General features: G+C 53.5%; 14 protein-coding genes across 14 annotated transcripts; 9 read left to right on the forward strand and 5 right to left on the reverse strand.

Moving 5' to 3' along the window:
• Positions 1–301: 301 nt before the first annotated feature.
• On the forward strand, positions 302–1494 carry M421DRAFT_415768 (DUF410-domain-containing protein). Its single transcript, XM_033590821.1, has 3 exons — positions 302–378; positions 426–796; positions 856–1494. Exons 1-3 carry the CDS (start codon positions 335–337, stop codon positions 1413–1415), a joined length of 975 nt encoding a protein of 324 aa, XP_033453673.1. The 5' UTR covers positions 302–334; the 3' UTR covers positions 1416–1494.
• A 19-nt stretch (positions 1495–1513) lies between these two features.
• On the reverse strand, positions 1514–3269 carry M421DRAFT_415769 (Saccharopine dehydrogenase). Its single transcript, XM_033590822.1, has 4 exons — positions 3139–3269; positions 3051–3093; positions 2854–3001; positions 1514–2803 (listed from the first exon to the last, which is right to left on the reverse strand). Exons 1-4 carry the CDS (start codon positions 3152–3154, stop codon positions 1610–1612), a joined length of 1401 nt encoding a protein of 466 aa, XP_033453674.1. The 5' UTR covers positions 3155–3269; the 3' UTR covers positions 1514–1609.
• A 177-nt stretch (positions 3270–3446) lies between these two features.
• On the forward strand, positions 3447–6458 carry M421DRAFT_415770 (exocyst complex subunit Sec15-like protein). Its single transcript, XM_033590823.1, has 4 exons — positions 3447–3638; positions 3692–4681; positions 4728–4859; positions 4909–6458. The coding sequence occupies exons 1-4, from the start codon at positions 3588–3590 to the stop codon at positions 6058–6060; spliced, it is 2325 nt and encodes a 774-aa protein (XP_033453675.1). The 5' UTR covers positions 3447–3587; the 3' UTR covers positions 6061–6458.
• On the reverse strand, positions 6119–7518 carry M421DRAFT_52130 (RAI1-domain-containing protein; the record flags this gene model as incomplete). The annotated part of the gene is made up of 2 exons (XM_033594998.1): positions 6119–7009; positions 7099–7518. The coding sequence occupies 2 exons, from the start codon at positions 7516–7518 to the stop codon at positions 6119–6121; spliced, it is 1311 nt and encodes a 436-aa protein (XP_033453676.1).
• Positions 7519–7856: 338 nt separating this feature from the next.
• Positions 7857–8659, forward strand: M421DRAFT_415772 (uncharacterized protein). Its single transcript, XM_033590824.1, has 2 exons — positions 7857–8261; positions 8324–8659. Exons 1-2 carry the CDS (start codon positions 8021–8023, stop codon positions 8497–8499), a joined length of 417 nt encoding a protein of 138 aa, XP_033453677.1. The 5' UTR covers positions 7857–8020; the 3' UTR covers positions 8500–8659.
• A 1416-nt stretch (positions 8660–10075) lies between these two features.
• M421DRAFT_840 (uncharacterized protein) lies at positions 10076–12188 on the forward strand (the record flags this gene model as incomplete). The annotated part of the gene is made up of 4 exons (XM_033597560.1): positions 10076–10459; positions 10510–10956; positions 11011–11265; positions 11316–12188. 4 exons carry the CDS (start codon positions 10076–10078, stop codon positions 12186–12188), a joined length of 1959 nt encoding a protein of 652 aa, XP_033453678.1.
• Positions 12189–13314: 1126 nt separating this feature from the next.
• M421DRAFT_88650 (uncharacterized protein) lies at positions 13315–14126 on the forward strand (the record flags this gene model as incomplete). Its single annotated transcript, XM_033597684.1, has 2 exons — positions 13315–13598; positions 13937–14126. The coding sequence occupies 2 exons, from the start codon at positions 13315–13317 to the stop codon at positions 14124–14126; spliced, it is 474 nt and encodes a 157-aa protein (XP_033453679.1).
• Positions 14127–16614: 2488 nt separating this feature from the next.
• On the forward strand, positions 16615–17176 carry M421DRAFT_97585 (uncharacterized protein; the record flags this gene model as incomplete). The annotated part of the gene is made up of 2 exons (XM_033598518.1): positions 16615–16883; positions 16936–17176. The coding sequence occupies 2 exons, from the start codon at positions 16615–16617 to the stop codon at positions 17174–17176; spliced, it is 510 nt and encodes a 169-aa protein (XP_033453680.1).
• Positions 17015–18501, reverse strand: M421DRAFT_415776 (uncharacterized protein). The gene has a single exon (XM_033590825.1). The coding sequence runs from the start codon at positions 18258–18260 to the stop codon at positions 17289–17291; it is 972 nt and encodes a 323-aa protein (XP_033453681.1). The 5' UTR covers positions 18261–18501; the 3' UTR covers positions 17015–17288.
• Positions 18502–18511: 10 nt separating this feature from the next.
• Positions 18512–20032, forward strand: M421DRAFT_197259 (mitochondrial hydrolase). Its single transcript, XM_033588066.1, has 3 exons — positions 18512–19029; positions 19078–19927; positions 19998–20032. The coding sequence occupies exons 1-2, from the start codon at positions 18779–18781 to the stop codon at positions 19772–19774; spliced, it is 948 nt and encodes a 315-aa protein (XP_033453682.1). The 5' UTR covers positions 18512–18778; the 3' UTR covers positions 19775–19927; positions 19998–20032.
• On the forward strand, positions 19663–20478 carry M421DRAFT_197264 (uncharacterized protein). The gene has a single exon (XM_033588067.1). The coding sequence runs from the start codon at positions 19801–19803 to the stop codon at positions 20392–20394; it is 594 nt and encodes a 197-aa protein (XP_033453683.1). The 5' UTR covers positions 19663–19800; the 3' UTR covers positions 20395–20478.
• Positions 20479–22410: 1932 nt separating this feature from the next.
• Positions 22411–22940, reverse strand: M421DRAFT_415779 (uncharacterized protein; the record flags this gene model as incomplete). Its single annotated transcript, XM_033590826.1, has 1 exon — positions 22411–22940. A coding segment is annotated over exon 1 (160 nt), but the record flags the coding sequence as incomplete, so codon positions are not given.
• A 667-nt stretch (positions 22941–23607) lies between these two features.
• M421DRAFT_88654 (acyl-CoA N-acyltransferase) lies at positions 23608–24298 on the forward strand (the record flags this gene model as incomplete). Its single annotated transcript, XM_033597685.1, has 2 exons — positions 23608–23989; positions 24048–24298. The coding sequence occupies 2 exons, from the start codon at positions 23608–23610 to the stop codon at positions 24296–24298; spliced, it is 633 nt and encodes a 210-aa protein (XP_033453685.1).
• A 346-nt stretch (positions 24299–24644) lies between these two features.
• M421DRAFT_415782 (uncharacterized protein) lies at positions 24645–25483 on the reverse strand. The gene has a single exon (XM_033590827.1). It carries the CDS (start codon positions 25211–25213, stop codon positions 25040–25042), a length of 174 nt encoding a protein of 57 aa, XP_033453686.1. The 5' UTR covers positions 25214–25483; the 3' UTR covers positions 24645–25039.

The raw sequence follows: 25483 nt of genomic DNA on the forward strand, positions 1-25483 counted from the left end.
GGACTGCAGAAAGATTGTTGTTGGTCGATAAAGGGATGGTGTTGCTCCTGGTGCGTCGCTACTGGCTTGCCGTTGGGTTCGCACTGCCTTTTTGTTGCTTCAAGATACTCAGAAGCATCTTTCTGTCAGTTCTGGGGTAATAGCAAGGTTAGTGTGCAAGAGACCTTGCGTCCTTCGAGAGGTGTTGGTGGTGGGTCGTGGATGGCAGGTGCGAATAATGTCGCGGCTACTGCACTTGGATGTTTTAGCGGGGTGAGCTAACCTGCGTCATTGCGCCTGGAGCCCACGGTGTGCCTTCAACACACCACATCACCCTCTCGAACTTTAAGACGTCATGTCTGCCAAAATCGAGAAGACAATACAGCGACAGAAGGAGAGGTGGTGAATCCGCCCCAGCAACCTCTCTACCCCACTAATCCAGACAGAATCGCAGAAGGACAATACTATGAAGCCCATCAACAGCTCCGCGTAATCGCATCCCGCTACACCAAAGCCCAAGACTGGGCTTCCGCGACCGATATCCTCTTTCGCGGCGCACAATCGCTCCTGCAGGCAGGCCAAGGCGGCTCCGGCGGCGACCTCTGCATCTTCCTGCTCGATGTCTTCAACAAAAGCGAGACCAAGCCCGATGCAAGCAGCAAAGGCAAGCTAATCACCCTTCTCCGCGCCTTCCCGGCAAATGAACCTACGAAGAAGAAGTTTGTCGCTGAGATGGTCGGCTGGAGCGCAAAGTATGGTGATCATCCCGCCGGCGACCCGGAAATCCATCACGTCGCAGGCAGCGCATATGCTGAAGGTACGTTCCTCACATGCATGGATCAGATAATGTTGCAAAAAAACTGATATAAGATACAGATCTCGAGCCCTATGACGCTGAACGCCACCTCATCCTCGGCACAAAAGATTCCCCGGAAACCCTCGCCAACCTCGAATACGCCTGGTACATGGCTGACGACTCACATACCGCCCCACTCTACACCGCGCGCGGTGTCCTTCCCTACTTGCTCGCAGGCAACTTGCGTGCAGCGAACAAATTCTTCCTACTCTTCACCAGCCGGCTATCCTCGAAGCCCGGGCTGCAAACCCAGCCAGTCTCGACCTCAGCCTCAGACCTACGCGTGTACCCTTCCATGCCGTTGTTGAACTTCCTGGGGCTGCTGTTGCTGAGCGTGGAGCGTGGCGATCCGAGCTTGTTCCGGCAGCTGAAGAGCCATTATGCGGCGCATTTGAAGGATGTAAATTGGGACGAAGCGCTGGATCAGATTGGTGAGATGTACTTTGGGATCAGAATACCGAAGCAGGGAAACCCCATGTTTGACATGCTAGGGAGTATGTTTGGAGGGGGAATGGGTGGGGGCGCGAAGAAGCCGGCGAGTGGGAGCAAGACGCTCCCACCAACTGGAGGGTTGGACTAGGTGGTCAGGGGGCGTAAGCTGTGCGTGTGGATAGGCGTGACGTGACAGTTACATACCAATGTTCAAAAATTTGCATCACATCGTCGAGAGAACATCAATTGGATGTGAATATGAGTTGCATTTGTCTACACTACTACGAACACCCTTGGAATCCTCAATCTATGGTTCCAAACACGTCCTAGCGTAACATCGGTCTATGCGGCAACAGTCTTCTCCCTGAAGCGGATGTTGTACTTGTCCTCCAAAACCTTCATGAGTGGCCTGCAAATAGCAGGATCCATGGGCGCAAGGATACCCTTCTCCTTGATGGTGCCGTCAAGAACCTGCTGAACAGCGACCGCACAGGGAACACCGACCAGCTTAGCCATGGAAGAGTAGCCCTTAGGGTCACCGTAGTCAGCAAGGGTAGATGTGCGGATGACCTTGCTGCCGTCCTTGTTCTCGATCTCGAACTTGTGCTGGAGCATGACGAAGTCGCGCTCGTCCTTCTCGTACTGCATCTTCTTCTCGAGGGTAGCGCAGAGAGTGTCGAGCGGGTTGCCGCGGGGGATGATCTTCTCGTCAGAGAAAAGACCGATCCACTCAAGACCAGCGATGATGCGCTCCTTCTCCTCGGTTGAGGGAAACTTGTGGCGCGAGCTAATGGCCCAGACGATGTCCTCCTTCTTGTCGCTCGACGAACCGACGATCTTGGCTGTGGCGTCTTTCCATGGGCGCTGCTCTCCCTCCTTGAGGAAGTCCTTCTCGTCCTCAACAAGGAAGCCAATGTCGACGAGGGTCTTGATGTACTCGGGGAAACCCTGGTAGCGGAGAGTACCACGAACAATGGTCTGGGCCTCGGGAATGTTGTAGCGCTCCTTGTAGGGAGTGGAGTCACGGTTGGGGTAGGCAACGAAAGCGTAGCCGGGATAGATGAAGTAGGGCTTGGCCTCGGCCATAAGCTCAGGTCCCTCAACCTCCTTGACCTGGCCGTCTTGCCAGTACTTGGCAGCGTTCCTCAGCGCCAGCAGGACACCGCGGGAGCTCCACGAAAACTTGTATCCAAGAGGGTTGTCCGAGGACTCGGGCGCGGGGAGACCACCGCAGTATGACTTGAAGGACAGGATCTTGCCTCCCTCCTTGTGGACATCGTCGATGGTGATGACGGCCGATAGGTGGTCGATTCCGGGGTCAAGACCGATCTCGTTCATGACGGTGATGCCGGCGGCCTTGGCCTCGGCATCGAGCTCCATCATGGCAGGCGAGACATATGAGGTTGTGACAACATCCTTCTTCTTGCGGATGGCCGACTTGATGACGGTCGCATGAAATGTGTAAGGGATCAGGGAGATGACGACGTCGACCTTGGCGACCTCAGCGTCGAGGGCCTCAGCATCGTTGACGTCGAGCTAGTGAGATTAGTTTTTGCACCGCGTTGTAGTCCAAGAAGTTTGCATACGCTGATGGCGACTGCGTTGGGGATGCCCTTGGCAAGAGCCTGTGCCTTCTCGAGCGTCCTGCAGGCTACGACGACCTTGACACCAGACTTGCCAAGGATCTCAGCAGTTGGGCGGGTGACGAAGCCAGCACCGAGCAGCAGAACCGACCTGGAAAGATGTCAGCTCAATTCTCATTGTACGTCTCAACTGCACTCACTTTCCGGTAGAGTTGACCCCACCGAGAACGGTCTCGAACTTGTCTGCAACAATCAGATATGCTCAATTGGCAAGCTCGAAATACTCACTGATGATTGCCTCCATGTTGTCTGATCTGTTGAAATTTCTCGAGATCAAGATTGTGGTTGAAGATAAAGCATTCGGGAGAGCTATCGATAAATTCGTTTTCACTCCGTAAGTACGCCGCGGGGTACTCGTCATACGTAACCACCGCAAGGCGACCGAAGTTCGGAGCAATCATCGGACAAGCAAGGTGGGACCTCAGCCCTACGAACACGTGATGCGGCAAGAGCGAATCCACGCGTCTTAACCGTATTTGCATTAGGTCCATGAACCCGTACCTGGCGCATCGCGGGAACGTGCCTACCCAGGCATCATCAACTACACACAACGAAGCACAACTGCAACGTGTCGACCAAGGTTTCCCAACGCGTCGAAGGGGTTTTGCACGCTGAGAAACTGATTGCGGACTGCTCTTCAAATTGGAGCGCCCCAAGCGCTTGAGACAGCTGTCATCATGCCGTCCGCAATAGACACAGGCGATGACCTGCGAATAGCAATCAAACAAGTAATAACACGCGCATGTTACAACGAGATCCACTTAATACTGACATGCGAAAGATTTCCCAGTCATCCGTAAGCTCGGACTACATCGATCAGCTGATCCCTATCATGAAAGATGCGCGCTATTCCAATCAGCTACAGCTCGCATTCGATCAATTCTCGAATGACCGAGAGTCTGAGATTGAGCGCATATGTAACGCCAATCATCAAGACTTTGTCAGCTCGGTTGATTCTATGCTCCGTATTCGAGACCAGACTGTGCAAATGAGTGGAGAGATCCTGCAATTGAATGAATCCATCCAGGAAAGCATCGAGAAACTGGCGACCCAGAAGAAAGCGCTGGTAGACTCTCGCGGCGTGCGCCAGAATATTAATGAAGCTACACAAGCGCTGAACGCGTGCCTGAACGTTCTGAGGATAGCGAACCAGGTTCAAGACATGTTGCGAGAGAAGAATTATTATGCGGCTCTTCGTGCGCTGGACGAGCTGCAGACAATTCACCTCAAGGAGATCAGCCGGTTCAAGATTGCAAATTTGATCGAGAAGTCCGTGCCGCAGACTCAAGACCAAATTCGAGAAGCGGTCAAGACGGATTTGAGCACCTGGCTCTACCGAATCAGAGAGTCGTCACAGTTCCTTGGCGAAGTATCATTCTACTACACCGACGAACGGAGAAAGCGAAATGCTGATCGCGCTGAAGTTGACTCGCGGTTTGGACGGTTCAAGCTCAATTCATCAATCGAGCTTGTCGCCGATGAAACGGACGAGTTCGACATCTTGAACAACGAAGAAGCAGGCAATGAGACTGACTTCTCGCCGCTTTTCCTCGCAATCCATATCAATGAGACCCTGGGCAAGACTGACCAATTCAAGGCCGAGTACGCTGCGGACAGGCGGACCCAAAAGGATTTGATCCTACCCAGCAAACTCAACCTGTTACAAGATGAGTGTGATGACCTCAGCAGTCTTCTGGAAAGTATCGCAGGGTTTGCGATCATCGAGAAAGCAACAATGGCGAAGACGACGAATCTACGTCAGCAGGCTGATGTGAGTGTCACACCTCGCTGCCTCGTTCAAGAGCTGACATGAGCAGGTTGACGAACTTTGGGACTCGATGTGTCAAAGCACTATCAAGCTCATCTCTGAATCGCTTCCCACAGTCGAGAGCGATGAGCTGCTACTGAAGATAAAGGGTCGAATTGCATTGCTCATGCTGACGATGGAGGTAAGGCGTGTCCGTTCCATCTTTCCTTTTCCCCACTGACATCTCACAGAAAATTGGCTACTCCGTCGCAGCTATGAATGATCTACTCTTGACACTGTTCTCGAAGTACTCTGAGCTCCTCAAGCAGCGCTTCAGTGACGACTTCCTAGAGATCGTCCAAACTGACGACTACATGCCGATGCCCATCGCCAGCTACGAAGAGTATGATAAGGTCGTTTCCGTTAGCTGGTACACTCCAGACAAGAGCCGCGAGGAGCTCACTTTCCCCTGCGTTCTACCCTTCTCTCAGATGTACCCACTCTGTTGCATCGACATCCGCAACTTCCTCAACCAGATCTACCTCTTTTCGGACGACTACTTCCAGAAATCGACTGTCATCGACGAAACCCTTCGCACCTCGCTTGACGAGCTACTCTGTCAGAAAGTTTGCCAATCCCTTATCGACCGCCTCTCCTCGCAGTACCCCGGCCAGATCGTGCAGATCCTAACCAACCTCGAGCACTTTGAAACCGCGTGCGTCGAGCTCCAAGATCTGCTCTTCCAGGCGCGTAGCTCGCCCTCATCGACAACGCCCATTGTGCTCTCCGCGACCGAGAAGTTCAAGAACGCAAAACGCCAGGCCAGCGACCGCATCTTCGAGCTGGTAAACTCCAAGATCGACGACCTCATCGAGACCGCGGAGTATGATTGGATGGCGACCAAGCCCGCGGCCGAGCCCAGCGAGTACATGCTCGAACTCACGCGGTACCTGAGCAACATCATGAATTCAGTGTTGCTCGCGCTGCCTACCGACGTCAAGGAGTTTATATACTTCGACGCACTGTCCCACGCCTCGACCGCTATCCTCGCACTCACCCTCGACGAGGGCGTGAAGCGCATCACTCCCACGGCCGTCGCGAGTCTCTCCTTAGATACCAGGTACCTCGTGCAGTTCGTCGAGAGCCTTGGCAACCCCATTCTGATGGAGAATCTGGATGAACTGACGCAAACGGTCACGCTCATGGGTACAGATGATAGCCTTGAGTTCTACGATATTAGCCAGCGGAATAAGAAGTATGGCAAGGTAGATCAGCTCAAGGGCGCGATTCTGCTGGAGAAGTGCCAGGAGGGTGCGCAGGTTGCGGCACAGAGCCCGACGAAGAGTGCGCCGAGTGAGCGGTTTGGGACATTGGGAAGTCGGTTCGGGCTGGGGAGGAATTAGAAGTGATGACGCTGAGGAACTGGGGATGGTGTTGTGGGTATCTTGTTACTGTGTCTGTTTAAGCGGTCGTCTCGGACTTTTGCTCATCTTTGTGCCTCACTTCTGTGGGCACTCTCGTCTCTAGACCTTGTTCTTTCTGCTCTCCGCTTCTTCTCCACGCCAAAAACTCTGAACTCACAATCCCCCCCGTTCCTTCGCTCACCTTTCTCGCCTCAACGACCCCGCCTTTCTTCCTTAGCACTACACTATACACTCCACCCCCCTTGACCACACCCTGCAACCACTCTAAAAACCCCACCGCAAAGTTGATACACACATTCCCATCCCAACAACCCGTCCCCCTGCGTACCATTCCCGGCAGCTCATGCGTATTAAACATCTGCAGTCCCCTCAAAATCCCCGCTTTACTACGAAACCCGACACAAATCTTTGGGACGCCGAGCAAGAAACTCTGGGCCCAGAACTTGAGCAGCTTGCGCTCGAATTTCAAGACGTCGCGGTGCTGCTGCCGCTCTCGGGGCGGGAGTTCTTCGGCGGTCTTGAGCTCCACCCACGGTATGGAGTCGCTGGGGTTTGAGGGCTTGGGTGAGAGTAGCCCATCGACTTCACCGCCGAGAAGGAGCCTGTGCGTACCGAAAGAGGTGTGGACGATCGAGCAGTATTGTGCATGATTTGAGGTTATGGATTGTTGGTGTATACGAATTTGGTCTGGCGGCGTTGTTGAGGGAGGTGTAGGGATCAGCGAGAGTGTTTCGAATTTGTAGCCCCAGTAGGCCATCATGGCTTGGGATTGCTGATCGGGATGCTGGTGTCGTGGAGGCGGACGTGAGGACTCGGCGGCGCGGGCGGCGGCGCGTGAGGGGAAGTCTTCTTCGATGTAGATTGTGCCGTCGTGCAGGGTTGCGAACATGCTGAATTCTGCGAAGTTGTCGTAGGGAGCCGTCATAATCTGGATCGTGTTAGTGGGTGACATCGTTTGGACCGGGTGAGACAAGAGAGCTCACCTTGTGTCCTGACGCTTAGATAGGTTCAACTCACTTTTGTCATCATGCCCCGCCACGTCACAAAGTCAGCCTTGATCTTTGCTGCAGACGCGTCATTGCCCTCCTTGTATATCAAGGCCTTGAGCAGGCTGTCAAGGTGGGGGTCTTCCTTCTCCTCATAATGCTTGAACGTGTCGAAACCCTCCTTCATATCTGTACCCATTGGCGGTGGGACATAGTAGTTGATGCTGGAATCATCATCTCGGTATTCGTGGTTGTCGTCGTAGGAGAAATGGGCGACTTCGCGCGGGCGCTTGATGCTTGCCGAGGCGCCTTGAAAGCGATTGAGGGGCTGTATAGGGAAGCGGTGTGTTTCGGAGGGTTTTCTCGGTGCAGAATTTAGTACGGCTTCAGCTGCAGGCTGAGGCGTGGGTTGTGGTGCGAAGCCTACGGTATCTACGTTCGGTGCTGCCATCTTGGGCGGAGCCTTCGTTCGCGGTCGCTTGCGTGGAGGTGATTCTGGTTTGTCTTCCGAGGGACGGAAGTCCAGCTTCTGATGTGTCTTTAAAGATTTCGGGTCTGGTGCCTGGTCCGTCATGTTGTAATTGTGTATGGATTATTGCGCAATGGCTTGCTGTACAATTACAGCTGCCTTTCGGGGTGTGATCGGTCGTGGTCCAGAATCTTCTCGAGCTCGTAGCTTTTCGATCAGCGACTTCGACGCGTATGGAGACGCGTACATAAGTTTATGAGCTTATGTTGGTATGATGCTGCGCACGTCGACAAGAAAGCTGAAGCGCAACAAGCTCCACTTCCCCGCAAGACCTCCGGCGGCACGCCAAACGTCATTGTGTTGCATCATCTCAACGAGCAGACGACTTATCGACTGGCAAGCCTCAAATCACGTTCAGATTATATTTGCCTGACCATACTAGCAATTGAACCAGCCTATCTCCAGATTCATTCGCCATCCAACAATGGACCACACACGCGCCGTTCGACCACCTCCAGGCGCCCGTCGCAACCTATTCCAGGGCACACGAAGACAAAACCCAACCGCGGTCCGTCCAGACACAGCCATGATATTCCAGCAACCTATGGAGGGCGAGATGGTCGAGCGGAATGCGGACGGCGACTACGCATTGTTTGCGCCGCAAACAGTCTACAAGCACATGGCGCTGGGGCTGAGCGATGGGAGGGAGAGTGATGAGGAGACTGGTATGACATCTTTACTCAAAGTCTTGACTTTTGGTGTTGGGCATAGTGCTGACAACGAACAGCGCATGAGAATCAGATGATTGAGCTGTATGGGCAGAAGAATGCACACTGGGACAAAGAGGCTGTCGAGGCAGAGGTCAAGGCTGCCCTCAAGTCAAGTCTGGCGAAGAAGATTGCGAGTATAGAGGATGATAGGTGGATGTTTGAAGGCAACGTGGAAGGGCTGGGCAAAAATTAGGTGTCGTGAGAGCGAGGGCGATATGGTAGTCTGTTTTACAATACCCATGCTGCAATAGCAGTGTAGCTTAGCATCTCTTAACCCCTAATATGGGTCGCACACATCCCATGGAGTTCTGACTGTCTTCTTTCTTTTAGGTCGACCCCAGAACCGTTACCCGCCTCCTTGAACGTTCACATGCCGCCCTTCAGCGTTGTGCTTGAACTTGCTAGCGACATTGCTTGCCCGCTCGTCAGCTTTACGAGTTAATTCCTAGCAATCAGAACTGAGCATGGATGCACTTTTGAATGAAGACGCTGTTCAGCAGCCCATCGTGGTGTGTCTAAGCGGGTCACAGGCTTGTGACTCCGCGGCATTCGGCTACTGGCAGCTGTCAGGTCCCGTGTACTCAGAAGGCTCTCAAAGCACGCAAATTGAACGTGTGTACCGTAAGATGCATTCAGCTGCCCCAGCTCATCAGCAAACATTCCAGGGCATCGTAAGCTCTGTAGTCGTGCAAAGGTCCTACTTGATCAACGCTGTGCCTCGCCGTGATCTCTTCTGTTGCCGTAAGCCGCTGCTGCTCGACCTCACTGTTGCTTTGATGCCAACCCGCAGCCTTGCGCGTGCGGAGAGTATGGAACGCAGCCTCCTCTAGTTACCGGTCAAAGGTTCTCTCAACAGTCCCCAGGAACAGTGTAAGGAGCCTGCGCCCCGACCTTGACAGTGTTGGAGAAGCAACGGCCTAGAGAATCTCGAGCACGCAGATACTTGTGGCCCTGGCTGTACCTCTGAGCCGTCAAGCCTTCATAAAGTGAGCTCTTGAAGCCCCGGACCTTGAGAATCATACAACAGTCCTGGGCCAAGTACTGCTTCGTTTTCGCCCCCGCTGCACTGCTTTCAATACCCTGCAAGCTCACTGGAGCATCGTAATCTCCTCTTCGATCGTGGAATCTCACCATGAGGTATGCCTTCTCTTTGCTGTACCCTTGTTCGGCTGGCCTTGTAGCTGCTCCTTCTTGCTCGAGCGGGCGGTGACCAGGGTCGGGCGTCAAACTATCGTGGCCCCACTCGTCCAACAGTCGTGGTGTTGAGGAACACCAAGTCTTAAAGCAGCTTGCAGTTTGAGTGCACCCTCCACCACTTCATTGATTGATCGCTGGCGATTTGAGAGGTGGTAGAGCTCGACGAGGGCTTTCGATTGGTGTAGGCCTCGCAGCTGCGACTGTAGCCGTTCTTCAGACCTGAACGCCTGGGGATGAGGCATCGTTCCCTGGAGACACCCCGGCCGGCCATCGAGGGCGCTCACGATGAGTTCTTTCCTCCATCTTCGAACGATGAATGCACAGACAAATGGCAGAATCGCCGTCTGCATGTCCGGCAAGGTATAGCGCCTCGTGGGCGCCAAGATGGGGGCAGTTCATAAACCTCTCCTGCCTCGTCCTTTCCTTCTCTTTGAATCACCCACTCGGCACTTTGGTCATTCGATCTTCTCTTTCTGACACCTTGACCTTGACCATACCTCTTTGGTCACTACCCATTCATCGTTCCATCGTTTCTGTACATCAGTACTTCCCTTGATCAGCATTTGTTCATCATGTCTCACCACTCACCCCAGTCCTCCACCGGCGTTGGCCCAGCTTCCAGCCCCTATGCTGGCACTGACCCTACCTTGTACTCACCTGACCTGACTCGCTACTCTCGCTCGAACGGCTTCCATCGCCGCAACATCCCCAGCCAGGTCACTGTCACCGACAACGGCAAGATTTCCCTTCACAACACAGGTGCTGCCTCTCCCAAGTACAAGGGCGGCCTCCCATTCCCTGCCCCTTACTACCAGGGTCTCTTCGCCAACGAGGTCTCCGAGGATGACAAGTCATTCATCTCTCGCTTCCAGTTCGTCGCTCAGCTTCCAGATGGCACCCATGCCGGCGTCGACTCTGAACACGAGCTCTTCAGCGTTCAGCATCAGATGAAGCTAGTAAGTCACACGCGCTCCAGTCACATCAACATGTACTGACCTTGACCCAGTACCAGTGCTTCTCAAGCTGTGTGCCGGTCTACACTCGTGGTGTTCACCTCCGCTACGACGACCTTCGCGAGGCCGCTGAAGCCAAGGACATCCTCTCTGAGCACGGCTACGTCGTCGACTGGATCACCGGCTACGAGTTTGCGCTCGCCAAGTCGCAGGATACAGCCCAGCTCAACGAGTTCGAAGGTCAGATCAAGGTACCCGTCACTATTCAACCCTACCCTGACCATGCCGCCTTCGACTTCACCGACGCCGACCTTGCCGAAGTCTCTCAGGCTATCGAGATTACCGCAGGCGTCTTCGGTACCGTCCGCAACTGCGTCCACGTCGAGACCCACGACACCAAGATGACTCTCGTCTTCCGTATCGAATTCCACTCAGTCGATGCTGCCACTCGTGCTGTCCAGAGCTTGACTCTTGACTCTGTCTGGGGTGTCAACAACTCGGTAAGTCTTCCTTCCTTTGACTGACATCGAGCAAGTATACTGATACCTTCACAGAAGACCTTCCGCTGGGCTATCGCCGAGACTGCCCCTTGGTCTGGCGAGCGAGCCATAAACTCACCCCACCGCACCAAGCCTCGTGTCGATGACCAGGGTCGCTTCGTTGGTTACCGTCCTACTTCGATCTCCAACGTCCCCTACCAGCGTCATCCGGCTGATCAGCATAACCGTGTCCGCCGCGAGCGCATCCTCGATGGCAGCGATGTCCGCACCACTATCATGCTGCGCAACATCCCCAACAAGATGGACTGGGTAAGTCGTCTCTTCCTGGTTCGTCAAGACCTCGCTGACCATTACCACAGATGTCACTCAAGACCATCCTGGACGAGGTCTGCTTTGGCACCTACGACTTCCTCTACCTCCGCATCGACTTCAAGTCTGGCTGCAACGTTGGCTATGCCTTCATTAACTTTGCCGACGTCGGTGGCATGATTGCCCTCATCGACCGCATCGAGCGTCGCTGCTGGGTTGCCTACCGCTCTTCCAAGGCCGCCGAGGTCTCCTACGCCACCATCCAAGGCCGCGAAGCTTTGGTGCAGAAGTTCCGCAACTCTTCCGTCATGCAGGAGACTCCGTTCTGTCGACCGCGCCTCTTCCTCCCTTACCTCGACGCCGATATCTCTGACAAGCTTCGCTCCACCGGCACCGAACAGCCCTTCCCTCGTCCTGACAACCTGTCTAAGCTTCAGCGTTCCATGGACAGCGCCCGTAGCGTTGGTCTCTACCCTCCTCATGGTCTCTCTGCCGTCTCCGAGCACCGCAACCGTGCTAGCGCATACGATCGGGGCACTCCTCGCGACATGATGCAGGCCGCCATGAACTTCGCTCGCCAGCGCGCTGCTCCGGTTCCACTTCAAGGCCTCAGCGACGTGCAGAAGCGCGATGTCGAGGTCTGGTACTCTTACAACTACGGTCAGGGTCAAGTTGGATACATCCCCTTCAACTACATCCCCTTGACCCACGTCGCCCAGTGCTTCGCTGAACACCAGTCTTCTCCCAACTCCGGCGCTGTCAACCACCCCGGTGTCATCGGCGCTCCTGTCATCAACACTCCTTACAAGCGCGATCACATCGGCACCACCGTCACCACTCCTACTCGCCGCGCCCGCGTCAACGGTAGCCCTTCATTCGCTCGCTCCGACCGTCATGAGCAGGCCAACGGCAACTTCGTCTAGGAATCTGTAGCTTGCGACAGGCCTCCACTGTCTCCGTCATTGTTCCGATCTGTTTCCACATGGTTGTCAGATCAAGACGTTTCGATACGCCTTCTTCAGGTATGAGTATGGTATAGCATAGCACAACACTGGCGTTGGTGGCTTTTTGATGAACTCGAATCCGATCTGGATTTCGGTATGATGGTGGGTATGGATACAATCTCTGTGCCAGATCATGTAGCTCAGACTTCGTCTCCATAGAATAAAAGCTTTGCTTAGCCTCATGTCTCCTCTTGTTTGCATGATGACTTGTATCTTCATACCAGCCATGATGTCGACTCTTCAGTCTTCAGTGCAGCTCTTTGGTTTGAGCTGAGAAGATACGGCACTGTCCGCCTCCATTGGCATGTGTGCACGATCACCGTAATGCTTTGGTGTTGGCTGCAGGATACGAACAAACAGCGAACACATCTTGCAGGAGCAAACACCTTGTGACTATGATATTACGTCCCCTATCAAATGTCCGAGATATGGATCTTGTCGTGATGTGTATGCTCCTGCTCGTCTGCTTGTAGACATCACGGAGTTGATGCAAGCCTTTGTAGCGCTCGTGCGAATGTACATGTCCCAAAAGTCTCATAGCAGGCTCTCCGCAGCTGATGTAGTCCTCCAGCCTGGGCCCGCGATCTCAGATGTTCATGCAGGTGACTCGTTCAAGGTCTGGCTCATCTGTCTGGACATTCGACTTCTATATAGCCTTCACAGGGCTTGCTGATGCGCTCGCAGCAGCTCTGCCGGTGCTCGGATCCACCACCAGAATTTGTGCAGCAGGAGAGGCACCTCTGCAGTGTGCTGTGGCTTGCAACAGGGACTGTGAAGGTGGGATGAGATATCCATGCGCAGCTGAGGGTCTTCCAATCCGTGACAGCTGTACCATCTCCCGGCTCTTTTAGTGCTCTTGGGACTATGCTGCAGCACAGGAGGTGAGCGCACGGACGCCTTCGTGAAGCCCGCCGTGTGTATGGTGGTGGAGCAGCTCCCAACTTGACTCCGACGAACTCCTCACAACACCAACACCGCACCGAACAATACTCTCAAACAGCTCTCCAAGCACATAATCTTCTTCTCGAAGCACTTCTCAAGGACCATGCCTTTCCACGACGTCCCCATGATGGCCCTCGCTGACTGGGTCTACCGCAGAGAGCTCCACCGCTGCCAGATGCGAGAAGACCACATCCGCGAGTGCCTCGAGCAACTGGGCAGGCTACACAAGCGCGAGCCTGCCAACCAGATCCACCAGCAGAGATACGGGGACACCTGGACTGGCCTGAGGTGCATCCTTGTCGAGCTCTCGGCCGAAGAGCTGGTCAGCAAGTGGTGTTTTGCCTGGGCGCAGGCCTACCTCGCCGTCAAACCCATGGTTCGGTACATGTGAGGGCAGCGAAGCCGATTGGGACAGGGATCGTGTGATAGACAATGAGCGCTCAACAGTACATAGGCCATGGGGTCTTGTTTGCTAGAATGTTTGGTCTTGCGGACAGCACCTGAAGGACCCCGCACCCCGGCCGCAAGGCCCATTGTCCGCTACAAGCCTGCTCTTGCGAGCATCGAAGACATCCGAAATGATCCCCTACGAGTCGATATGCTGCTGAAGCCCTTCAAGGTAGCCCAACGGCAAGCCTCACAGTCTTAGTGCGAGCTTGGGAGGCCAGAAGACTCCGCTCGTTCCATGCTTTTGATCAAGATGAGCCTGACTGACGACTTCTCAGGAAACAAGGCGGTACTGAGAACGAGAGCAAGAGAGGGAGACGAGCGATAACGGCTTCGAGCTTTTGCGGTCGACAAGCATCCTTCGGGCCCTTCGGGGAGATCGACCTTGGACCCGCTGAAGCTACCTTCAGGCAGGCTCCGCCAAAGATCCATCTCTTGCGATACGTTCGGCTGGATGTGGCAACGTAGGCATCGATGAGCGGCACACGAGTGTGGTACACGCCAGTAGCGCAATCGAAGCCATCAACATGCTAGGCGGCATCATGTTTCGGCATCCTGCTGTCTGCTGTTCCCAGCCACAAATAAGTAAAGCCCTTCCGAGCTCGACCGTGAGCAATGTTGTACTCGTCGGAGATACCACAAGGATTGCGACTCGCTGCCGTGCAACGACTGTAGTCGTTAAATCATTCCACGACCAGCGTCATTGTTGAGCGGAGGGGCCACCATACACTCCGGCAACGTGCATGATGCCGGAAGAAGTCAGACGGTGTCCGAAGCTACTACATACTCCTTTTTTTGAACGTTGGTGTCGACAGCTTCATTGCTCGTGGACGGGTATATGCACAGATGACTCCTTGCTCTTGCCTACGCTTATCTGTTTCGGAACGGCCAGGTCCACAAGTCATAAAGAAGAGACCCAGCCCCGTTTCATCTCCAATATGAGCTCCATGTCTTGATGTGGAGCTCGCTTCCAGAGCAAGTCATGGTCATGGTGTGAAGGCTGAGTGCAAGCAAATTACCAGAAGGGGTGCAGTCCGCTGTCGTGTAACGACTGTAGTCGGCAGATCATTCCAGGTCCGTAACGTTGAAGCCTCTGTGCATTTCGGGCTCACGCATTGTGCCAGGTGTACACCACCTACCTTCACGCACTCGGGCAGGATTACTGGCACTTGGAAAGTGTACGCACAGGCAAATCCGCACGCCCGTCTGCTTCTGCCCTCAGCTTGCGAAATTCCGCACGCCCTTAGAGGGATCCCAGACGCATGTCGTCTTCAACACGAGTCTGACGTTGAATGTACGCAGCTCGCTGTCAGATTAAGTTACGGTGTGGATGCCAAAGTGCGAGTCGTCTTCTCAAGATGCGGTCGCCGTCTCTTAGGTCGCTCCAAGAAACATCGTCCCAGCTTCTCAGATCTCTCGAAGATGTACGACACGTATTCGACAGCTTGAGGGTAGTGCCGGTGGCACCCTGCTCAGCTTCATGGCTGTACGCGCGTGAAAGGTCGAGGATTGGGTGTCGCGGCGATGCGTCTCCCAAGATCTCCAGCTCATTCGCGCTTCAGCTGAAGATCTCGACGGGCTGCGGTTATACGACGATAGCGCACGCCACGTTGCATTGGCAGGATGGGGTAGAGGTTGAGGGTAAGGGGTCAGGCTTTCGAGAGCAGAGACAGCTCGGTCATCCGGGTGGATAATGGTGCTCTATCCTCATGGTCATAGCTTCCTCTTCGGTCGGGCTGCATGAAAAAGGGCTGGATTTGATGGGGGGAAGGAGGGAGCGTGCAGTGGTGGAAGGAGCTACCCCACGCGCACAGCTTCAACGGCGCGCCGGGGAAGCTGCGGAGCGGAACCATGTGCCCAAGCCCCGAATGCAAGGCTGACCACCTCCGCCCCTCTGGCGAGTTCACTGGGGAACGATCTCACTATCTCCAACAGGGACAGGCTCCTCGCGAGTGTCTCAAGCTCAGTATATGGGCATCGTGCGCAGGGAGGCGGATCACGTCCACATGCATCTTGGTAGGAAACCTTGATGTAGCATCAGCATCAACCCCGGAGCGGCTTGCTTTGAGCATCTACGCCTGTACCACCCTCATATCAGGCTCGCATCAATCACACTCGCCGGGTCTAGATAGTCACATCCTCAGGATTACGGCTCAGGTCTACCGCTGATGCGGGTGCCGTACAAGACTGTTGTCGAGCGCCCCCTCTCCGCATCCCGACTACTCCGGGAGACCCTATAATATGCCCCATCCCCGGATCTGTGCTACACTCTGCTTGCATCTCACATTAGAGTACGACAGAGATGTCACATTTGCTATCTCGCTAGGTGTCGCGAGGTTTGTAATGCATTGCGGACGACCCTGTGCTAGCAAAGTCTTCACCGCTTACAAAATTTGACCGGAGACTTCTGAAACTGATAAGACTGGCCTCTCCCGTCTACCATTTATTCACTGCAGACTCCTGCAGGTCCAGATCTGGCTACATCATGTGTCGAGTAGCAATGTCTGCCTGAGCATACCGTTACGCTGATGGTGCCGGGCTCGACTACGCAATCGCGTTCTCGATTCAGTACCTACATACACACGTCAAGCGCGTTTTCCTTCTTCACCTTCGTTCTACCTGCGCCATCTATACTTTCTGCCTCACCGCCAACTAAAGCATGCGGGTACTCCTCACCTCCACTGTATCATCATCACGATCGGAGCGACCTCCCCTGTAACGGCAAACTGCGTTTCCACCCGGTTTCCATACCTCCAAGCCTGCGCCCAGGCAAGGTTTCCGCATCCGCGCCCGGCAGCCCGCAGGACATCAGGAATTCGCAAGCTTGCATCCTTAGCCTAGTTGCGAGCTCTGGAGATCTCTAGCACTTCATAATCTCTGATCTCGACTGCCATAAAGACCTTCAACATCTACAATTTTCACAATGGCCCCAGTTACCTCCCGCCAAACCGCCAAAATGGCTACAATCTCCGCAGACACCCTTCTCAATGCCTCAAAGCATGATAGGGAAATGCTGGTTGACATCTACGAGCTCCTCAACAACCTCTTCGCCCGCAACCGAAACCAGCACCGCCGCAGCCATTGGTGGAAGAGCCTCCACGCCTTTCGAAAGCAGCTTGCCCTCCTCCTCTCCGAAATGGACACTGGCAAGAAATCCGAGCGCCCTACCAAGATCGAAACCAGGCTCAAGTACTGGGACGAGAAGTGTGTGCACGTCTGGTACTGGTAAGACTTTTTCTTCAATATCGGTTCACGCAGCGAGGCTAAGACCTGGCAGCCAATTCTCTCAGCTAATTGCTGTGGGACCATTCGCCATGTTTGGCTTGGTCATGATGGCGTCTGTTGCGCGTCTATGCCGCATCACGGGCATCACTACAGCATACGAGGAGATCGCCTCGACCGACATTAAGGGTGTGCTGACCGCCAATGATGAGCTTTTGATGTCAGACGAGTTCGCTGGGGTCATCGATGAGGACCCAGAGTGGGACGAAGGTGTCGTGATCGCGAGAGAGGATTGAACAGGAGCAGAGTATCAGCAGCATAGATTGCTGGGTCCATATTTACCAGCGGCATGATACCAGGACAGGCATTCAGCAGGGCCTCAATGTCTTTGCATCGTTCCATGGTCGACTACTCTTCATCTTCGTCGTCCACATACAGTGTCTCACCCCCGCTTTCTATCTCCCCGCTTAACCACCTCGCCGCCGCCATGCCCGTCTCTTCACCCACTTCCTTCGTACGACTTGCTGGTTTAATTTTCATCCCATGATCCGCGGACCTCACCACGACCAATCTCGACTTAGCCACCATCTTCCTCCTGACTTCCTCCAGCAAATCAAGTGGACACATCGCGTCCCTGTCGCCCACAACGAATAAGACATCGGTGTCCTCCGGCAGATCGAGCAATATCTGGTCTCGGACATCCTTCGGCCCCTGCAGCGGATAGCTCACAAGCAGCAGCCTCATCTTCCCGTTCTCGTCCCATTTCCTATCAGCTATAAGCTCAGTTGCAGCCATCACAGCAGCTCGCGCGCCCATACTTCGCCCTCCAAATACTAGATCCTTCGCTCCGCTGCCCAGATGGCCGTGACAGGCGTGGAAACCCTTGACCCGTGCACCGAGATTTGAAGAGCCTTGAAAAGCAAGGAGAGGCGTTGAGGAGGTGGAAGCAAAGCCGGTGCAAAAATTGACGACTGCGGGCGCGGAGAGAGTGCCGCCTGCGCCGTGGGTGAAGATGAAGTGCGCTGTATTCTTAGCAACCTCCTTTTGGGCGGTGGGGATGTATCGGTAGCAGACGATGGACTTGCTGAGGAGGTCGGAGTCGATAGAGAAAGTGGTCGTGGAGGATGATCTTGCGGAGATGGCGTCGAGCTTGTCTGGAGCTGCTGATTTGGTGGCAGATGCTTTGGGTGCAGATGTGGCTGTCTTGTTCGTTTTATGTGCGTTGTTCGCGGGATCTAGATGCTTCTTTTGGACCCTTCCGGTGTGTTTTGCTTTCGATGTGTATTCATTTTGATATGATTTCTGGGTTTGCAAACGGGTAGATGATCGAGTGTTGCGCGCTGCCCGAGGGACGGCAGGCGCCATTCTTCCAGTTCCCATGTTTGTAGACCGCGATTCGAAACGCTCGACAAGTTTGACTGATTGGGTTCTGTCACGTATCGTTGTAGAGTAGGGAATGTCGACTGCGACGAGGTTGGTGATGGACGGTGCGTCAGTGGCGCGCCTCGAACGCGAGCGCGTCCCGTCTTCACGTGCGGTCTCGTGGGCTCCCTTATTACTCAAAGTCCTGCATGGAGTGTCATGATGCCTGGACTCTCCCTACCTGAGCCGTATCTACATGGTTTTCTCCTCAGATCATAAAAATATGCAAGCCCTCGAGCTCTTGAGGATATTATTCGTTATAGTATGGATCTGAGGAGGGCATTGCACGGTCTCATAAGATAGGCGTCGCATGACGAACACGTGTTCACTGTGAATCGAGGGTTCGATACAGCACGAGGCTCGACATTCAGGTCAAGATTGTAGGTCCTTCACGCGTGCTAGATCACTAGCGCGATGACGTTCGCTTCCAGAAAAGTTCGGTTCCGCGATCGCGGAACAGCCTCATCAAACACACGATGCATTCGACACTCCGCAGCATACGGCCGCCCAGCAAGCTACTCGGGCTCACAAACCCGGCGATCCGGATACAGCTCGGCAACGCGACTCCATCGCCGTCATGGGCGCGTTCGTTCCACGCGTCTGCGAGCCTAAGGGCCGTTGATCTTGCATACAAGCTTCACGATAACAATGGGAAAGCCAACGGTGACCCCATTGTGATCATTCACGGCCTGTTCGGCAGCAAAAGGAACAATCAGGGCGTCAGCAAGTACGTCTCTCATAGCGCAGTTTCAGTGACTTCTGGCTGACAATCCAGCGTCTTTGCGCGCGAGCTCTCCCGCCCCGTCTATGCTATCGATACACGAAACCACGGCGACTCGCCCCACGATAAGGTCCACAACTACAACGCACTCGCCGAAGATGTTGAGGCCTTCCTCAAGAAGCACAACCTAAAGAACTCGACCCTTATCGGCCACTCCATGGGCGCCAAGACTGTCATGGCAATGGCCCTGCGTGACCCGTCCTGCTGCGCCAACATCATCTCTGTCGACAACTCGCCCGTCGACGCCGCCCTCTCGTCTGATTTTCCGATATACGCAGAAGGCATGAAGAAGGTGGAGGAGGTCAAGCCCACGAGCCAGAAATCTGCGGATGAGGTCATGCAACCATATGCCAAGGACCTGCCAGTCAGGCAATTCCTATTGTCGAACTTGGTGCGTCTGGCGCCTGGAGAGCACATGCAGTGGAGGATACCCGTCAACATTTTGGCCAGGTCGCTCGACAAAATGGCGGACTTCCCCTTCACGAACCCAGACGAGCACAGCTTCAGCAAACGCGCGCTGTTTATTCGAGGCACCAAGAGCCACTACGTCAGCGATGAGACGCTGCCCATCATCGGCCGCTTCTTCCCACGCTTCGAGCTGGTGGACGTAGACTGTGGACACTGGGTCATTAGCGAGAGGCCTGAGGAGTTCATCAAGGCTGTCATCGAGTTCTTGATGGAAGACCAGTGATTGCAACGTCACAGTGAAATGTTTTGATGCATTTGGCGGCATGTTTGGACCTCAGGAGGCGTACATGTAGACATCTAGAGCAGGGTGCTCCGTTCATACCCATAGATCTCCTACGTCGTTCAAAAAGAGAAGATAGAGGAGGCATAATCGATGGTAAGCTCGGCTTCCTTATCCCACGATTGTCGAGTGTACTTGGTGCGGAACTGAGTGCAGGCCGTGGCAGACCCAGAACAGAGCTTGCGATCATAACATCATCCAGGCACAACGACCCTAATGGTCTTACCTTTCCACAGCGCCAGTCCTTCGGTAGGACACAACTGCTCGCATCCATCAAACTGCTCGCATCCATCAAACTGCTCGCATCCATCAAACTGCTCGCATCCATCAAACCGCTCAAAGCGTACGACCCATCTGCCGAGCCCTCCACGTCCTTTTACTCTGCATCCCAGCAAGTAGACCGAAGATGTTACAGATGTACCGCAATACCCCCTGCTGGCACTTTCAGCATTGCCTTGCTCTTGACGCACGAACAGATCCTCGGAATCAACTTCGAGCCTGCACCATATACCACCTGCAATCCGCCGCAGTCGAGACACGCATGTGGTCATCAATTGAGGTGAAGGAGTGTGCCTGCAGACCAGGTGTGCTTGGAAAAAGGACGAGGGCATCTGCTCAGCTCTTCGCAGCCTGCTGTCCTGTCCTGATGGTGCGGGTGATGAAAAGGAAGTCGAACGCCAGCTGCGAGGACTAGTTCATGCAGGGCAATGATGTCTTGAGGGACTGACAAGATGAGACGCTACCGCGACGAGGTCGCGATCGGAGTCGAGACGAGAACAAGGCCTGCGGTCTGGGCAATAGAAGGGGAGGTTGCATTGCCCAATAGGCTTTGGGATGCAGGTATCAGCTTAAACTACGCAGGCGGGCCAGTCGAGCCCAGCTCCTTGTGCATACAAGAGCAATCCCGCCTTACACAGGACTGGCTGAGCAAAGTCGAATCACCGCCTCCAGCCCCGAATTTGAGTGTCTTGGAGATGACGGATGATTTTGGTATTCCTGCGGTTTAGCCTGAACCTGAATACGAACCCAAATTCAGATGAGACGATAGTTCTGAGAGTATGGGGGCAAGAGCTCAGATGGCGAAACCACGAAGGTGAAGGTGCGAACGATCCGGTCGGACACTTGAGTCGCCCTCAAGGAGCGAGTTTCACATCACGCATCGAGCAAGACGCATATGATCTGCAGTCACAGCAAATCCAGAAGAGCTTCAGATGAAGATTTGGCGGCCGATTCATCCATTTGACTAGGTTCTAGCTTCTACAAATTAGGACGTGTGCTTGCAAAGACGCTCACAGGGGTCTCTGGTGACGACAACAAGAGAGGGCATTCAGTAAAACTCGAGTGTCTAAATTGCCATGCAGCAGCTCATAAGGCCGAAAGCCGGAAGGGCGGAAACATAATGGAAAGTCGCTCACCGGCGGTCGGATATGCAAGAGCGGGACGAGGTGGGTGGACATGTCACAAGCGTCACTGCTCCCACGAACTTGCCCAACTTCTACAATTCCTGAGATTTAGGCTGGCTTGAGCCTAACAACACGTCATCGCACTGGATCAAGATAGTGGAGGAACACGACATGCGCATACTGCTCCTTAGTACGCGGCGTGCAAACGCTCAAAGTATCCATGCTAAGAAGTTCAACATCTCCATTGACTTCGATATGCGGTGGACCTGTGCCTTGAGCAGTATAGTCGTCAATGTGCCGACTAAGACTGATGACCTAAGCTGACTATCGATGTGCCAACCAGCTAAGAGTATTCGAAACGATTGTCAATGTGCCAATCAGCTGAGAAGTGCACTCAGTCGTCCCTAAGACGACTGGAGCGTGGAAAGAGCAAGGATCTACCGGCCAGGAAGACGCGTAAGGTGCTACTGACCGTGACGGTCACCATCCTCTCGCATGCTATATACAACGACTAGAGGGCTTCACCGCTTTTCCACGATTGCAGAATAGGTAGGTCAACACTGTTAGGTATGCTTAGCTTTTTCTCGGCGTCCATCTGCATAAACGTGACAACGAACAATTTCATCAATTGGATGTTGGCTTCTACGTATAGGAAGCCGTGCTTGCAAGGACGATAATGGAACCTTTTGAGGACGACAAGAGGCACTCGATTGACTGCCAGAGATGGAAACTGGGGACTAAAAGATGCTCATAAAGTTATCCAGGTACCGGGAGGGCAATGAACGTCCAAACGCAACGAGGCACACACTCTCTCAGATCACAGTACCCATTCTTGAAGCCATCAGATACAGAGAAGAGTTACGTCCCTAAAAGCTTGATCACGAGCTTTCAACGTCTTCATGCCTATTATCAAAATTCTGATGAGCAGTCCCACGCGGGTCGAAGTTGATGTACCGTCGGTGCATGATGATAGACGTAGGTCCCGGTGTGATTGTGCACAAAAATCCTGGAATCATGCACGGTCAAGGCAAATACTCGAAAAATCTTGATCATTTGGATTGGAATTGGTTAGGTGTCATCATCAAATTACGAAAGAGCTACGGGGGTGAACTTCTTGATTAGCCAAGTGCTGGCATATATCCACGCGTTACATCGCATCATGCCTTCAAATAGCTTCGATCTCTTTTATTTGCTAAGTCGTACAACGCTGGTATATGTAGTTCTTTAGCAGTACAACTCTGATATGTGACATGACATGGGAATGTGTTTGGATATAAAAGAATCGTCGCCAAGTCGACTGGGACGCATCCACATCATGTTATGGACATAAACTCAAAGCAAACCTGAACAGGAGGACCTAGACAAGAACAGCAATGACATCGGAACGCAGCGGGATCTGCGCAGGGATCACTAAGTGCTAATTTTGCGTTACCTGAAAAGTTCGCACCTTGCTGTTGGCATCCACCCTTGGTGCTCATCTGCTCCGAAGCTGCTGTGTTCACTTGTGCGGGGTTTGCTGCGTACCACGGAAGGTTTGGCAAAGGACACGCCAGCCGTCTGACCCCTATCTTTGCTGCAATCTCCTAGTATCCACTTCACAGCGCAGATTCTCCTCTTTGTATATCCTCTCTCTACTCTTAGATTCTTGCAGACTGATATGGCATCCATAAGCGATCCAAGTAGATCGCTGCCGAATCGATTTAGCGTGATGGATGAATACAAGCTGGTAGGCCCCTTCAATGTCCAGATCCAGGGCATCGCTAATAACGAGTAGCATCTGAGCGTCTCAGAGAACAAGCGAGTGAGACGGAGACGAAGTTGGGCGGACCAGAATATGGCGTATCAGAGCCTTCCGCATGGCAAGACGTACGCTGTTCTCGCTGCTGAAGGCATCGTGGCTCGCGCGAAACAAGTATGGAAGCATCTACAGCATCCGGAAATACTGGAGAAGTAGTATTGACAGCACACAGATCCTAACGGAAGACGATGTGAGGAGGAAGTCGTCGTCAACGACAAGCTCGACCAGCACAAGCTCGACGCAGAGCTAGGAGATTGACACCTGTGATTCAAAGCATGGCGCACGGAGTCTTCAGGACAGCAACAACAACAACAACAACAACAACGACAACAACGATATTTTTCTTGTTTTCGATGGTCGGCGATGAGATTCTAACGGATGTCGATTATGCTGCATGAGATGGGACGGATGAGGAAAGTGATGACAAGGGCGGAAGGGCGATGTTTGAGCGCGGCTCAATCCACACCAAGCTAGCCTGCTTAGTCACACCGACATCCACAGGCATCTACTTTTGTTCTTTTACAACTCTACGTTACAATCTCAAACCCTTCAAGTAGCGAGTTCCCAGTATCAACATGTCGATCGTAGTACGCGATGTGTCCGACAATGAGCTCCACCGAGCCTGCATAATTGAAGCAGCCGCCTACGCGGACTCCGACCTAAACCCCATCCTCTTCCCCGGCCCATTTCCCCCGGACTCACAGCAAAAGCGTGTCGATCGGTTGATACAGATGCGAGAAGATGACTCCACAGCGATCTACATGCAAGCCATCGACAAAGCATCAGGCCGCATGATCGCGTCTTCGAAATGGCACATCTACAAGACGCCTAAGGAAACCAACATACCGAGCAAGAAGATGGAGTTTGGGTCTGGCACTAATCCGGAGGCATGTATAGCGTTCTTCGGAGCCATAGAGGAGAGGAAGAAGGAGACCATGGGGGATAGACCGCATATTTGTATGCTGCAAGCCTTTATGTTGACATGAGTGACGAGTGATTTACTGACGCGAGTCAGATCTTCATATGCTGCACACAGACCCAGAGTTCCAGGGTTATGGAGCAGGCAGCGCCCTGATTGACTGGGGGAAGCAGAAGGCGGACGAGTTGGGTTTGCCGATCTACCTGGAGTCTAGCATCGTAGGTCATGGTTTCTACAAGAAGCATGGGTTCAAGGACATTGAAGTGATGGACATTGACCTCAGCCCTTATGGTGGTGGCCTGCACAAGCAGCCTTTTATGATTCGAGAAGTCCCTGCGACGGGGTGAGGCAAACGGACTTCAAATTTTGTGATATATGCAGTCCAGAAGTGCCACGGGGGTTCTTTTGCTGGTTCAATGACAGCCGGAGTCTTTGCTTTCTTTGCCCTCGGGTGCTTCTGGACGCACAGCTCTGCAACGCTGCGGCGTGGATGATGGGTGCAATTCCCTGCACCTGCATACAGGAATGAACTGTAGATAAATGCATCGCGCTGCACTGGCGGCGCGAATGTCGCTATGACTATCAAGCAGGATTGCGTGCACGGTGGAGTCGGTAAGACTGGTCGCGTTTTGGGTGAGGGGGCTGGTGCGCCTTCAACATGTGGCCCCACACACAGGACTTTGGTACGAACACACGTGGCCGATCTTTTTACTGTCCGATACTCTTCCTAATTCTCTCCATCATGCTCCTTGCTCAATGTCGACAGCCGAATGCAGGAAGATTCTGTGGTGTCTAGGCTAGCAAATACCTAGACCAGCACGTAGAGCCTCAACAATCCGTACATGCAAGTAATGCTAATGTCCTTTGCCGCATAACAGGACTCCGTTTGCTGCAAGCTCCATGTCTCCAGTAAGAACCACAAGTTGCAGAGTAGTACAGCTAATGCTGCTCACTCTTCAAAGGTGTCTCTCAGTCTTGGTCGAGAAGTGATGGTTCGAGCCGAAGAGGTGCATCGCTCCGGGTTCGAAACCCAAGATTGACCCACTGTCAGCTTCTGACAGATTGATGTGCCCAAGTTACAGCTTCCATTACTGCCGGTAGTGGACCTTTGAGCCGCAAAGGTATAGGCTCATGGACACCGTGGAGATACCGCCAATCCCGATATAACCTGTAGGACCATCGTAACGAACATCTTCCGCAGTGGATCTTCCCAAAATACTGGAAAGATATCGGGTACCGAGGGTATTCAGTATTACTGACATCTGACAATGACTTCATGGTCTTTCACCGGTATGGCAACCTAAATGCTAGACTGTTACTCTATCTCTGAGATCAAATCACTCTCCTTGAAAGGGATCTAGAGGTGTTGGAAGCAACCCACGTAGATGCTGCCGCGGCAGATACGAACAACGAGCCTTCTTGGCAAGATCCAATACCCGAGCGGATGATCCTGATCGACAAGAACCTGAAGAATACCAAGGAGTATAGTAAATGGGCTGCGTACGCTTTTCCTGCTCAAGCTGAAGAAACCC

The sequence above is a fragment of the Didymella exigua genome (assembly GCF_010094145.1).
Source record: "Didymella exigua CBS 183.55 unplaced genomic scaffold M421scaffold_2, whole genome shotgun sequence".
Taxonomy (NCBI): Eukaryota; Fungi; Ascomycota; class Dothideomycetes; order Pleosporales; family Didymellaceae; genus Didymella; species Didymella exigua.

Excerpts from the sequence above, each read along its gene's own strand:
- M421DRAFT_415776 (XM_033590825.1), bottom strand. The coding sequence starts at position 18,260 with ATGGGAACTGGAAGAATGGCGCCTGCCGTCCCTCGGGCAGCGCGCAAC.
- M421DRAFT_415782 (XM_033590827.1), bottom strand. The coding sequence starts at position 25,213 with ATGTCAGTAATACTGAATACCCTCGGTACCCGATATCTTTCCAGTATT.
- M421DRAFT_197259 (XM_033588066.1), top strand. The coding sequence starts at position 18,779 with ATGCATTCGACACTCCGCAGCATACGGCCGCCCAGCAAGCTACTCGGG. Across the intron at positions 19,030-19,077 it reads AACAATCAGGGCGTCAGCAA|CGTCTTTGCGCGCGAGCTCT; the intron begins GTACGTCTCTCA and ends CTGACAATCCAG.
- M421DRAFT_415769 (XM_033590822.1), bottom strand. Across the intron at positions 3,002-3,050 it reads GGGGTCAACTCTACCGGAAA|GTCGGTTCTGCTGCTCGGTG; the intron begins GTGAGTGCAGTT and ends ACATCTTTCCAG. Across the intron at positions 2,804-2,853 it reads CCAACGCAGTCGCCATCAGC|CTCGACGTCAACGATGCTGA; the intron begins GTATGCAAACTT and ends TAATCTCACTAG.
- M421DRAFT_415770 (XM_033590823.1), top strand. The coding sequence starts at position 3,588 with ATGCCGTCCGCAATAGACACAGGCGATGACCTGCGAATAGCAATCAAA. Across the intron at positions 3,639-3,691 it reads TGCGAATAGCAATCAAACAA|ATTTCCCAGTCATCCGTAAG; the intron begins GTAATAACACGC and ends GACATGCGAAAG. Across the intron at positions 4,860-4,908 it reads TGCTCATGCTGACGATGGAG|AAAATTGGCTACTCCGTCGC; the intron begins GTAAGGCGTGTC and ends GACATCTCACAG.
- M421DRAFT_415772 (XM_033590824.1), top strand. The coding sequence starts at position 8,021 with ATGGACCACACACGCGCCGTTCGACCACCTCCAGGCGCCCGTCGCAAC. Across the intron at positions 8,262-8,323 it reads GGAGAGTGATGAGGAGACTG|CGCATGAGAATCAGATGATT; the intron begins GTATGACATCTT and ends GACAACGAACAG.
- M421DRAFT_197264 (XM_033588067.1), top strand. The coding sequence starts at position 19,801 with ATGCATTTGGCGGCATGTTTGGACCTCAGGAGGCGTACATGTAGACAT.
- M421DRAFT_415768 (XM_033590821.1), top strand. The coding sequence starts at position 335 with ATGTCTGCCAAAATCGAGAAGACAATACAGCGACAGAAGGAGAG. Across the intron at positions 379-425 it reads ATACAGCGACAGAAGGAGAG|AATCGCAGAAGGACAATACT; the intron begins GTGGTGAATCCG and ends TAATCCAGACAG. Across the intron at positions 797-855 it reads AGGCAGCGCATATGCTGAAG|ATCTCGAGCCCTATGACGCT; the intron begins GTACGTTCCTCA and ends TATAAGATACAG.